Raw genomic sequence first — 14,596 nt, forward strand, 5'->3', positions numbered from 1 at the left:
TTTTATTTTGACAGACATACAGACATTGATAATAGTTTGTTTTTCATAGTAGATATATAAATATTTTTATTTAATATTATTATGTAGTTATTAGTTAATATACGAAACATACACATGGTCTATATGTATATGTACTAAATGTGTTAAATATATATGTGTGTTTGTTTGAATAATGTCATTTCTTTTCTTCGTATTACATATTCTTGATGATAATGCGAATCAAATACGCATCAAAGTATAAGATTTGTTGTATTACTATTTGAAAATATTTATATATTGTAATTAATGATGTATTATATATGTTTTATGTATTATGACAGAGTTATAGTATGTATATATTTTTTAGTATGTATATATATAGAAAGTATATAAATATAATTCATTAAAGATATGACTATGACAGCAAATGTAGTTGGTTTGTTTTTAGTAATATAAGCAATTTAAAAAAAAATGTATTATTTATTTATAAATAATAGTAATAATATATAGCACTTAATGTTTTATGAATCATCATTTTATTTTATATGTCTTATTATAATTTCCTCATATGTATATGTATATTATTGTGATGATGCTGAATAAATTGCTTTCGGTTTTCTTGTTGTCTGAGAAAAATGCTTTCTTCAAATGCCAATGAGTTTTTTGTAACAGCCTACGATTTTTGGAAAATTTGAAACGAATGATTTCTCAATTATGATTTTCAATGAATTAATAAATATATAAAAAAAATTATTCCTGAGTCCTTAAAATTAATGGCTTATTTCTCTATGGCAATACAAAAGAGAACTCAAAAGAAAAAACAGCCATTCCTTGGATGTTTCCTTTTATACCATCCACCATAGTATGGAGGGTATATTAAGTTTGTCATGCCGTTTATAATACCTCGAAACATACATTTTAGACCTCTCAAAGTACAAATGTCTCGATCAGCATAAAATTCTATGTAGATTTCGCGATTACCGTCCGTCTGTGGAAATCACTCTAGTTTCCGAACGAAATGAAGTTGGTTGATAAACTTTTACTCAAATGTATTATATTTCTGCAGGACTTTTGGTATTGGAAATGGGCCATGCATGTCCAGGCCTTCGTATACCCCCCATATTTTCGGTATTTTGGTGATTTAAGCGACATTATTCACCGAAATTGTTTCGAATTTTTTATTTGAAGTTCGTATTGGATTTTACGGCCTATGACAGAAAACTTTCCCTGCAGGTCAACGTCTTCGTATAGCTCTGATATAACTGTACCTCCCGATATTCGGTATTTTGATGATTTTAGCGACATTATTCACCGGAATTGTTTCAAAATTTGGTATTTGAAGTTCGTAATGGATACTACAGCCTATGACAGAAAATTTTCTGTGAAGGTTAAACTCTTCGTATAGCCCTCACATAATGGTACCTACCGATATACGGTATTTTGATGATTTTAGCGACATTTTTCACCGATTTTTTTTTCAAATTTTGCATGTGAATATTGCATTGGTTTATGACAAAAGTTGCCTACGCAGGCCCACATCGTCGTATAGACCCTAATATAACGGCTACATTCGGTATTTTTAAGATTTTTTAACGGATTTTATTTTTTTGCCAAATACGTTCCAAATGGTAGAGGGTTTTTAAAGTTCGGCTCGGCCGGACAGATTTTTTCACTCATTTCAATTATTTTGGATTTTTTTTAATTTATGTGTTTCATTCGAATTTACTTTCGTATCGCCATAGGGGAACATGCCATTAATTTTAACGATTCAAAATCAAAATTTAATTAATCATTTGCGTAGAAACCAAGTCATAACTCATTTAAATCCATTCGAATCAAATTGTACAAATTTTACAGCTGTTTGTTATTTTAGAAGAATACTTCTTTTACATTTTCATTAGTTTTTTAATAAAAATTATTTTAGAAATTTTTTATAGTTTTTTTTTTTTCAAAAAAAGAAATTGTTTTGCCCTTCTTTGTCTTCTTAGCATTATTGTGCGTTAAGTAAACTGAAGTTATTATTTTTTTTTTTTGCTTAAAATATTTATACAAAAACTTAAAAGGAACATGGAATAAAAAAAAATTAAAAAGCATTAAAAAACAATTAAAGGTAGATGGGTTGGTTTTAGAAACTATAAGGACTCAGTTTTTTTTTTTTTCATTTCGAAATTGTAGCAATAGAAACAGAACACGAAACAAAAATTAGAAAGGCTGGATTTGTGAGAAAAATTGAAAAAGGAAAGGCATTGCCGGCAATTACAACCCTGATGGTTTTGAAGGACATTTTTAGGGGGAGAGACTCTAGGGACCAAATTAGCTTTAGCTATATCTGAATCGATTTCGATCAAATTTGGCATACTTATTTTCAGGCTTAATTTGGTGGTATATGCAAAATTCCATACTATTCGGGCTGATTGTACACGTTTGGTGCACACAAAAAAGCAAATCGGGCGAAGATATATTTGGGAGCTATTTTTTTTTTTTTTTTTTGACTTATTATCTCCAATTTCAATAGGGTTCGTCCTTGGGCCAAACAAATGATTTGTGTAAAATTCCATCTGGATTGGGTAATAGATGCGAACTGTACTTTGTTCACAAAAATACATGGACTGACGGACGGACATGCATAAATCGACTCAGAATGTGATTCTATGCAGATCATCAAAAGAAACTATGGGTCTATCTCGTTTCCTTTCACCTGTTACAAAACAAAGACATAATACCCTGACCACCTTGTGGTGTAGGGTATAATGAGGCTAAAATCATCAAAATACCGAATATTTTTATGTATCGTTATATGGGGGTTACGCAAAGCAAATTTCCTGTAAAGGAAAGAGGAATAGGAACTAGTGCCCATTGCGAATTTGAAATTATTCGTGGAAAGTGTGTCTACAGTTTTATAAGAGTTATACCTAAACTTACACCCATATAGTCAGTTTTATGCACCTGGGACTATATAGTCATTTTCTTTGTACTGGAAACACAAACTATTAATTTACAGCAAATTCGGTTCAAAATTGTGACTAGAACAAAAAACTCTTAAATGCGCCTACATGACCCATTTGCAAAAATTCTCCAGATAAAAAATACACCTGAGTAAAATTTTATCAACCTAATTCATTTCGTTCGGAAGCCAAAGTGATTTCCACAGACGGCTGGACAAACAGACATACGGACATCCTTATATCGACTTAGAAATTTAAGCTGATCAAAAATATAAATACCTTGTGGGTTTAAAATATACATTCGAGGGACAACGTAATATTTGATCCATACTATGGTGGAGGGCATAAAAGTGGAAATGGGGAACAATTTGTGTGTTCGTAATAAAGAAATTTTGTTCTGGGACGTTTCTAGGACCATGCTACAATAATTACAAGGTATGGCCGACTAGATAGTTTACAGCCCGAGAACAATCCACCTTTTACGGTTTACAGAGTACAAAAATATCACTATTTTTTATTTCTTTGGAAAGACGTTTTGAAGTTTCCTAGAGAAACACTAATTGCATAAAACAGGTCAACGTATTTCCTTCAAAAGTGAACCCTAAATGTACATTGGCCTCTCTGCATAAATCCATGTCTCATTTTTTATAGTCCTCTTAGAAAAAACGTTCAGTACTTTATAAGGACAGATTAGGTACATGTTTAGAGTTTTCTATTTGAGTCCACGACATCAAATTTTTGTAAGTAAAATTTAAAAAAAGAAATGAAAATAGCATCACTTTTTAAAAAAGAAATAAAGGCATCTTAAAAGATATATCGAATTTAAAATTAATTAAAATTTAGATAACAAATTTATTAAATAAAATATTAATATGGTCCATAATTTCAGTTTTTTTTTTTAGTTTGGGACATTATTTTTGGAACATGGAACGGAGATTAATGTGGAAAGAGGTTAATGTGGTCCGTAACCTCACATTTTTTTAGTTTAAAACTTAACCCCAATCTCTGAACATGGAGCAGAGATTTTAAAGAGGTGATATGGTCCGTAACCTCACGTCTAAACTAAAACCCAATCTCTGAACATCAATTTTAAATTGATTTATTAAAATTCTATTTGAGTTTGACTTTATTGTTCGCCCCAGGAACATTGACATTGAGCGATTTTTTTGTTGTCAATTTAAACATAACCTTTCTTTAGGGAAATAAAGCGGCGTTTATAAGAGACATGCTTTAATATATTTAAATATTATAATTTGCTCGTTTTATTTACATATTTTCAAAAATTTTGTAAAACGAATTTAAAAGAGTTATTCAATGACCCAAAGGAAAATTTTACAAAATCTTCACTGGGTCATCCCAATTACTCAGTTGACTTAAAATATTATTTTTATAAAATTACATGGCTAGTTAGAATTGTTTTTCGGACCTAAGCTTACTTTGTTGCTTTAGCAGATTAAAAATTTTTAAAACTCCTGGTTTGAATACTTCCAAGTAATAAAAGAATACAGAATAATGTATTTATCTTTCGTATGATATTAATATCCTGTAAATATAAAACTTTCCCTTTCATTTTTCTCAATTTTGCGAAAACAAATCCAGCCTTTTCTTCAAAATTAATTTTGAAGTGCAAAACGAAGAGAAATGCGTACGCACAACAAAAAACACTCAAAACATAAATGAAAAATGTAAATCACGGATCACTAAACTAAAATAGTGCATCTTATTCTACGGGTTTCTTAACAATAACAGGCGGGGGTGGAGCAGGCACTGTTGGTCGTTTGGGAGTCATTATCATATTGGGTGATACCGGGGTGGTGGGCGTTAGACGCGTTGTCTCCATTGCGGTTTTCTGATTTTGATCACCACTACTACCAACATTGTGCTGATTGGAATTTGCGGAGGATTGGGATGTGTGAAGGAGGTTGTTGGTGGCCGAGGGGGTGTTATAACTAAATGTTGTCAATTTATTGACTACAGATGGTGGTGGTGGCTGCTGATTGGCATTGACAGCATCATGCGTTGCCGAATTATGATTGTTATGATTGGCCTCCTTTAATATGGCTGAGGGTATGGAGGTGTTACTACTGCCTATGTTGGCCTGTAAGGCTGTTACATTATCACAATGTTCCTGCACCAATTGTTCGGCTGTTTTATTGCCTCGGAATGAACCATTTGTTGTGGCATTATTAATTTGTGTTGTCGTCGCCATGGTGGATTCATCATCACTTCCCCGATTGCTGGCGTTCGTTGTTGTTGTTGTAACGGATGTCAGGCCCAAGACCATTGGCCGTTTGGGAATTTTTGGCTTTTGTGGGAGATCTGGTTTGAAGGTCAACGAATTGACACTGTCATTACTCTTACGATCAGCTGTGGGTGAGGGCAAGGTATCTAAACCAAAGAATTGGGTACGTGTCATGGGTACGGGTTTGGCAGATAACGGTGGCGGTGGACCAGTATTTTGCTGGGGGCCACTTATGTTATTTGCATTTGTCGATGAATTGTCCTGGTGTTGTTGTTGTTGCTGCAGTATCAGTTGTTTGGGTAATGGAGGAATCTCAGGTTTTTCACTATGGCCATTATTGTTATTGGGTGAAATATTATTCTGTTGACTATTACCACCGTCCGCATTGGAAGGAAATAATTCCTTGGCTCTTTGGTGATTATTGTGTTGCTCTCCATTGTTTTTGCTTGCCTCCGTTGTGTTGCTACCATTGGGATCGGAACTAACCATTAAATTTTGCAGTTTCATGGGAGGCGATGGTGCACAGGGCTTCTGCCGTCTAATCGTACCGTAACGTGGACTTTCGGCAACATCTGAAAAAGAAGAATATTGAATTTTTAGAGTGTGAGTGATTTGGTGTAATTTATGTTATTAGCTTGATCTAAGACAAAGCGTATCTTGGGGTGTTAACATTTGATTTCTAGAGTAAATTACCAAGACAACCTTAATGGTGTTACAAGCCAAAACTAAATCGTTAATCGACAATATACGATATTTTAGCCAGGCGATTTTTTTTCTATTAAAAAAACTTCGTCCTGTGGCCAGGCGAATTTTTTTTCTATTGAAAAAAACTTCGTCCTGTGGCCAGGCGAATTTTTTTTCTATTGAAAAAAACTTCGTCCTGTGGCCAGGCGAATTTTTTTCTATTGAAAAAAACTTCGTCCTGTGGCCAGGCGAATTTTTTTCTATTGAAAAAAACTTCGTCCTGTGGCCAGGCGAATTTTTTTCTATTGAAAAAAACTTCGTCCTGTGGCCAGGCGATTTTTTTTCTATTGAAAAAAACTTCGTCCTGTGGCCAGGCGAATTTTTTTCTATTGAAAAAAACTTCGTCCTGTGGCCAGGCGAATTTTTTTCTATTGAAAAAAACTTCGTCCTGTGGCCAGGCGAATTTTTTTCTATTGAAAAAAACTTCGTCCTGTGGCCAGGCGAATTTTTTTCTATTGAAAAAAACTTCGTCCTGTGGCCAGGCGAATTTTTTTCTATTGAAAAAAACATCGTCCTGTGGCCAGGCGAATTTTTTTTCTATTGAAAAAAACTTCGTCCTGTGGCCAGGCGAATTTTTTTTCTATTGAAAAAAACTTCGTCCTGTGGCCAGGCGAATTTTTTTCTATTGAAAAAAACTTCGTCCTGTGGCCAGGCGAATTTTTTTCTATTGAAAAAAACTTCGTCCTGTGGCCAGGCGAATTTTTTTCTATTGAAAAAAACTTCGTCCTGTGGCCAGGCGAATTTTTTTCTATTGAAAAAAACTTCGTCCTGTGGCCAGGCGAATTTTTTTCTATTGAAAAAAACTTCGTCCTGTGGCCAGGCGAATTTTTTTCTATTGAAAAAAACTTCGTCCTGTGGCCAGGCGAATTTTTTTCTATTGAAAAAAACTTCGTCCTGTGGCCAGGCGAATTTTTTTCTATTGAAAAAAACTTCGTCCTGTGGCCAGGCGAATTTTTTTCTATTGAAAAAAACTTCGTCCTGTGGCCAGGCGAATTTTTTTCTATTGAAAAAAACTTCGTCCTGTGGCCAGGCGAATTTTTTTCTATTGAAAAAAACTTCGTCCTGTGGCCAGGCGAATTTTTTTCTATTGAAAAAAACTTCGTCCTGTGGCCAGGCGAATTTTTTTCTATTGAAAAAAACTTCGTCCTGTGGCCAGGCGAATTTTTTTCTATTGAAAAAAACTTCGTCCTGTGGCCAGGCGAATTTTTTTCTATTGAAAAAAACTTCGTCCTGTGGCCAGGCGAATTTTTTTCTATTGAAAAAAACTTCGTCCTGTGGCCAGGCGAATTTTTTTCTATTGAAAAAAACTTCGTCCTGTGGCCAGGCGAATTTTTTTCTATTGAAAAAACTTCGTCCTGTGGCCAGGCGAATTTTTTTCTATTGAAAAAACTTCGTCCTGTGGCCAGGCGAATTTTTTTCTATTGAAGAAACTTCGTCCTTTGGCCAGGCGAATTTTTTTCTATTGAAAAAATCATCTTAAATTAAAAGCAGGAGACAACCTAGAAAATTAAATCCAACGTTAGAAAAAAGGATCTCAAGATCAGATTTCTATGCTAAGACACGCCATGGCATAAACTTTCTTAAAACTGGGGAAGAATAGGACTAGATTGTTTAACTTTTAGTCTTTGATTAGAAATATTTACATTTTAAGCGGAGTCTGCCTCTGGATGACTGTGACATTTAGGTCTATTTCAGATTTATCCTTGAGTTGTATATTAATATGATCAAGAGTCGGCAATAAGCAGGTCGTATAATTACTATTCAAGTTCTTCTCTAGGTGCTGAGATTATCGTGCCCACCGTGAAAAACGTACTCTTCCAAATGACGTGGGGTTTCGGCCTATTATTAAATAAACTTTCGATTTGTATTGACTATTACTGAGAAAAGAATTGGGAGCAATATACGGTCCCTTGAGCCTTTGGAACAGTAGATTTAATCTTACAAGAATCTGAATTAAGCGAATTTTCTCTGAAGACAAGCAGGTTAGATTTTACGCCATGTGAGACTTTAAATGATGAATGGGGCTAGATTGTCCACTTTTTTACTCTTAGATTCGAAATTCTTCCATTTTCAGAGGAGTCAAACATCTCTGAATGCTATTGACAGACTTGTCCTTAAGTGGTATAATACTTTGATCAGTGTCGGTGGTAAGCAGTCCGCATAATTATAATTCATGCTCTCTTAATGTCTAGGAGAGACGAGTGAAACGGACGAAGTTCCTTATGTAGGTCCACGGTTGCCGTGCCTTCTTCTACGATGAGAAACGTACTTTCGAGTAGCTATATTTCCTATTGGACAGTAGAACTGCTTTAGACCCTCGGTATATCGGGAAAAACTTTACCAGCGACTATCTATGTGTCAAATGGATCCTGGAACCTTATATTTTTTATAATAAAATCTAACGATGTCCAGAGACGTAAATTATCCCCCGAAAAAAAAAATATATAATTCTTCCCGCTTGTGTTGGGGTACACAGAAGGAAACTAAAACTTTGGACAAAAGGCTCACTTTTTAAAATTTTTTAAATTTTAAAGGCATTTAAAGAAAAAATTGACAGTATTGTTTTACTCAAAAACTTCTCTATCCATTTGACAGCGAAATGCCAAAAGGTGGGATATTGCTTCCAGGATTAATACAAGTGCTTTTGTAAAACTTCAACGTATTTTTAGAATTCTACGTTGATTTGGGTTTGCAAATACTATATGAGGCCTTCAGCGAATAATTAGAGGTGTTTTGAAAGTAACAAAAAAGTAGAATTGGACATCATTCGTTGACAAGATACTATTATTTCTTAAACAGAAATTACTTACAGTATAGTTAGAAGCAATTTGGTAGGTTTAATATAAAAGAAAACTCGAAGTTAGAAACAAAATAGGGTTGTTAGGGGCTTGGTTTAATATTGCGAAAGCTTATTTTAATATTGTCAGATATTTTTGTGTTTTTTACAAATATTTATGGTAAGTCTTGACTATACAAAAATATAGTTATTGGTAGTTAACAATAAAGGGGTTCTACTACATTATATAATACAAAAATATATATAAAAAAATAATACAAAACTTAAAAATAATCGAAACTATAAATACAAAATATGAATACATAATTAAAAAAAAAAATAAAATACTCAAAGCGTTCCAAGCGGACAGACAACAACAGCAAACAACAAGGAGAGGAGTAGTAGAAGTAGATAGAAACGACACTAAAACATGTGCCAATAATAACCTTAACCAAAAGCAAAATATAAGAAAACATTAAAAGCTTATTGGGAACAATGTATATTCTATTCACTACTCACCATTGTCATGACGATCCAAATTCTCATTGGAAGAATTCGATTTGCTTTTATCCTCCATGTACAATTTACCCCGCTGCAGGGTAACAAAGAAATCCACATCACCCTCAAAGAAATAGTCCCAATGATTAATCATCAGATCGATAATGATATTGACGGCCGATGAACTATTCACCTGGCCCATATAGTCGTCGGGATTGTTTTCATCTCGGCGTGGCCACAGCATATTCGGTGACATGACAATGGCCAAATTGTGCGAACTCATTTTATTGTATTCCACATTTTGGGTAACCAACCACAGGAATTTGGTGAGATAACGTAAGTTGTCATAATTTGCCTTGGGCAATTTTTCCAATGTGGCCTTAATGGCAGCCTTGCGTTCCTGTTCCGAATGCCTTTCCACGGTCCGGATAAAATCATCGTAATGTTTAAATGTCAGCAACGGTTCGGGTAACTCTCGCAAATACAATTTGAGTATGGACCCGATAACATGCGGGTCTTGATAGTCCACAGAGAGTGGGGTTTTGACATGTTGTGCCTCCAGAGCATGTTTCATGCGTCGCAGTTTGGTACTGGCACAGCCCACCCGCAACAGACCCTCCTCGTGCAGGCCATTCTCGACCAAGCAGCACACACACAACTCAATGATGTAGGATATTTGACGATTCGTCGAGGCCAAATGATCGTTGAGTGAGGTACCGAATCGTGACTTGACTGTTGACTCAATAATATCCTGAATATTGGCCAGTGAGGTGTTGACTTTGTGCAGAGCACGTTCATGATAGTTTCTTTGGTTGAGCACATAGTCCCGTATACAATGGACTATGACATCTTCTTTGGCAATCAGTTCAAACATTTGTGCCGCCCACATATCGCGTTCCTTTTCCAATCTCACTTCGCATTGTTCCTGCTGGTCTTTGATGTTGTTTATTTTCGCCTGAGGCTCATCCAAACGTTTGGCTGCCTGGAGGAGGGGGAGAAAACAAAGACAATGAAATGGTAAATCAATAATTTGAAAGTGGAATTATGGTTGTTATTGGGTTATCAATGTTTTGATATTGTTATTGTGGTTTTTCTTGTTGTTATTGTTGTTGTAAAACAATCAACTGTATTGTATGTGAGTGTGAGATTTTATTATATACGGGCCATGAGTATGACCTAATAAACCAAACAGCTAAGCAGTACTTGGCTCATGCAACAACAAAAACAAATCAATAACAATTGAAAACAATTGTTGTTGGTTTTTAACACTTTTGTGTCAAACTTTCAAAGACATTCTAAAACTTAGACATCAGTGGCAGTTGTTGGCAGGGTCACACACAATATGTTTGCAATATGTCAAATATTGGGTAAGTATGTCTCAAGTCTGGCTTATGTTCGGAGTGATATGATTTTTAATAAATGTTTTATTTTGTGCCAAAATTTTTTCGAAAAAAATATCGCCTGGCCACAGGAGGAAGTTTTTTCGATAGAAAAAAATTCGACTGGCCACAGGAGGAAGTTTTTTCGATAGAAAAAAATTCGACTGGCCACAGGAGGAAGTTTTTTTCGATAGAAAAAAATTCGACTGGCCACAGGAGGAAGTTTTTTCGATAGAAAAAAATTCGACTGGCCACAGGAGGAAATTTTTTCGATAGAAAAAAATTCGACTGGCCACAGGAGGAAGTTTTTTCGATAGAAAAAAATTCGACTGGCCACAGGAGGAAGTTTTTTCGATAGAAAAAAATTCGACTGGCCACAGGAGGAAGTTTTTTCTTTAAGAAAAAATTCGCCTGGCCACAGGAGGAAGTTTTTTCGATAGAAAAAAAATTCGCCTGGCCACAGGAGGAAGTTTTTTCGATAGAAAAAAAATTCGACTGGCCACAGGAGGAAGTTTTTTCTATAGAAAAAAATTCGACTGGCCACAGTATGAAGTTTTTTCTATAGAAAAAAATTCGACTGGCCACAGTATGAAGTTTTTTCTATAGAAAAAAATTCGACTGGCCACAGTATGAAGTTTTTTCTATAGAAAAAAATTCGACTGGCCACAGTATGAAGTTTTTTCTATAGAAAAAAATTCGACTGGCCACAGTATGAAGTTTTTTCTATAGAAAAAAATTCGACTGGCCACAGTATGAAGTTTTTTCTATAGAAAAAAATTCGACTGGCCACAGTATGAAGTTTTTTCTATAGAAAAAAATTCGACTGGCCACAGTATGAAGTTTTTTCTATAGAAAAAAATTCGACTGGCCACAGTATGAAGTTTTTTCTATAGAAAAAAATTCGACTGGCCACAGTATGAAGTTTTTTCTATAGAAAAAAATTCGACTGGCCACAGTATGAAAAAAATTCGACTGGCCACAGTATGAAGTTTTTTCTATAGAAAAAAATTCGACTGGCCACAGTATGAAGTTTTTTCTATAGAAAAAAATTCGACTGGCCACAGTATGAAGTTTTTTCTATAGAAAAAAATTCGACTGGCCACAGTATGAAGTTTTTTCTATAGAAAAAAATTCGACTGGCCACAGTATGAAGTTTTTTCTATAGAAAAAAATTCGACTGGCCACAGTATGAAGTTTTTTCTATAGAAAAAAATTCGACTGGCCACAGGAGGAAGTTTTTTCGATAGAAAAAAATTCGACTGGCCACAGGAGGAAGTTTTTTCGATAGAAAAAAATTCGACTGGCCACAGGAGGAAGTTTTTTCGATAGAAAAAAATTCGACTGGCCACAGGAGGAAGTTTTTTCGATAGAAAAAAATTCGACTGGCCACAGGAGGAAGTTTTTTCGATAGAAAAAAATTCGACTGGCCACAGGAGGAAGTTTTTTCGATAGAAAAAAATTCGACTGGCCACAGGAGGAAGTTTTTTCGATAGAAAAAAATTCGACTGGCCACAGGAGGAAGTTTTTTCGATAGAAAAAAATTCGACTGGCCACAGGAGGAAGTTTTTTCGATAGAAAAAAATTCGACTGGCCACAGGAGGAAGTTTTTTCTTTAAGAAAAAATTCGCCTGGCCACAGGAGGAAGTTTTTTCGATAGAAAAAAAATTCGCCTGGCCACAGGAGGAAGTTTTTTCGATAGAAAAAAAATTCGACTGGCCACAGGAGGAAGTTTTTTCGATAGAAAAAAAATTCGACTGGCCACAGTATGAAGTTTTTTCTATAGAAAAAAATTCGACTGGCCACAGTATGAAGTTTTTTCTATAGAAAAAAATTCGACTGGCCACAGTATGAAGTTTTTTCTATAGAAAAAAATTCGACTGGCCACAGTATGAAGTTTTTTCTATAGAAAAAAATTCGACTGGCCACAGTATGAAGTTTTTTCTATAGAAAAAAATTCGACTGGCCACAGTATGAAGTTTTTTCTATAGAAAAAAATTCGACTGGCCACAGTATGAAGTTTTTTCTATAGAAAAAAATTCGACTGGCCACAGTATGCATTTTTTTCTATAGAAAAAAATTCGACTGGTCACAGGATGAAGTTTTTTCTATAGAAAAAAATTCGACTGGCCACAGTATGAAGTTTTTTCTATAGGAAAAAATTCGACTGGCCACAGTATGCATTTTTTTCTATAGAAAAAAATTCGACTGGTCACAGGATGAAGTTTTTTCTATAGAAAAAAAGTCGACTGGTCACAGGATGAAGTTTTTTCTATAGAAAAAAATTCACTTGGCCAAAGGAGGGAGTTTTTTCTATAGAAAAAAATTCACTTGGCCACAGGAGGGAGTTTTTTCTATAGAAAAAAATTCACTTGGCCACAGGAGGGAGTTTTTTCTATAGAAAAAACTTCATCATCCTGTGGCCAGACGAATTTTTTTCTATAGAAAAAACTTCATCATCCTGTGGCCAGACGAATTTTTTTCTATAGAAAAAACTTCATCACAGGAGGAAGTTTTTTCGATAGAAAAAAATTCGACTGGCCACAGGAGGAAGTTTTTTCGATAGAAAAAAATTCGACTGGCCACAGGAGGAAGTTTTTTCTTTAAGAAAAAATTCGCCTGGCCACAGGAGGAAGTTTTTTCGATAGAAAAAAAATTCGCCTGGCCACAGGAGGAAGTTTTTTCGATAGAAAAAAAATTCGACTGGCCACAGGAGGAAGTTTTTTCTATAGAAAAAAATTCGACTGGCCACAGTATGAAGTTTTTTCTATAGAAAAAAATTCGACTGGCCACAGTATGAAGTTTTTTTCTATAGAAAAAAATTCGACTGGCCACAGTATGAAGTTTTTTCTATAGAAAAAAATTCGACTGGCCACAGTATGAAGTTTTTTCTATAGAAAAAAATTCGACTGGCCACAGTATGAAGTTTTTTCTATAGAAAAAAATTCGACTGGCCACAGTATGAAGTTTTTTCTATAGAAAAAAATTCGACTGGCCACAGTATGAAGTTTTTTCTATAGAAAAAAATTCGACTGGCCACAGTATGAAGTTTTTTCTATAGAAAAAAATTCGACTGGCCACAGTATGAAGTTTTTTCTATAGAAAAAAATTCGACTGGCCACAGTATGAAGCTTTTTCTATAGAAAAAAATTCGACTGGCCACAGTATGAAGTTTTTTCTATAGAAAAAAATTCGACTGGCCACAGTATGAAGTTTTTTCTATAGAAAAAAATTCGACTGGCCACAGTATGAAGTTTTTTCTATAGAAAAAAATTCGACTGGCCACAGTATGAAAAAAATTCGACTGGCCACAGTATGAAGTTTTTTCTATAGAAAAAAATTCGACTGGCCACAGTATGAAGTTTTTTCTATAGAAAAAAATTCGACTGGCCACAGTATGAAGTTTTTTCGATAGAAAAAAATTCGACTGGCCACAGGAGGAAGTTTTTTCGATAGAAAAAAATTCGACTGGCCACAGGAGGAAGTTTTTTCGATAGAAAAAAATTCGACTGGCCACAGGAGGAAGTTTTTTCGATAGAAAAAAATTCGACTGGCCACAGGAGGAAGTTTTTTCGATAGAAAAAAATTCGACTGGCCACAGGAGGAAGTTTTTTCGATAGAAAAAAATTCGACTGGCCACAGGAGGAAGTTTTTTCGATAGAAAAAAATTCGACTGGCCACAGGAGGAAGTTTTTTCGATAGAAAAAAATTCGACTGGCCACAGGAGGAAGTTTTTTCGATAGAAAAAAATTCGACTGGCCACAGGAGGAAGTTTTTTCGATAGAAAAAAATTCGACTGGCCACAGGAGGAAGTTTTTTCTTTAAGAAAAAATTCGCCTGGCCACAGGAGGAAGTTTTTTCGATAGAAAAAAAATTCGCCTGGCCACAGGAGGAAGTTTTTTCGATAGAAAAAAAATTCGACTGGCCACAGGAGGAAGTTTTTTCGATAGAAAAAAAATTCGACTGGCCACAGGAGGAAGTTTTTTCGATAGAAAAAAAATTCGACTGGCCACAGTATGAAGTTTTTTCTATAGAA

General features: G+C 34.8%; 1 protein-coding gene across 1 annotated transcript in view; it reads right to left on the minus strand.

Moving 5' to 3' along the window:
- Positions 1-4,137: 4,137 nt before the first annotated feature.
- The window catches only part of LOC101899358 (rho GTPase-activating protein 92B), a 37,408-nt gene continuing 26,949 nt past the window's right edge, over positions 4,138-14,596 (minus strand). The window contains exons 4-5 of the mRNA XM_005182933.4: positions 9,206-10,166; positions 4,138-5,738 (exon numbers count right to left, since the gene is read on the minus strand). Coding sequence (XP_005182990.1) covers positions 4,645-5,738; positions 9,206-10,166 — 2,055 coding nt within the window. The 3' untranslated portion in view covers positions 4,138-4,644. The remainder of the gene's footprint in view (positions 5,739-9,205; positions 10,167-14,596) is intronic.

The sequence above is a fragment of the Musca domestica genome, unplaced genomic scaffold (genome assembly GCF_030504385.1).
Source record: "Musca domestica strain aabys unplaced genomic scaffold, Musca_domestica.polishedcontigs.V.1.1 24, whole genome shotgun sequence".
Taxonomy (NCBI): Eukaryota; Metazoa; Arthropoda; class Insecta; order Diptera; family Muscidae; genus Musca; species Musca domestica.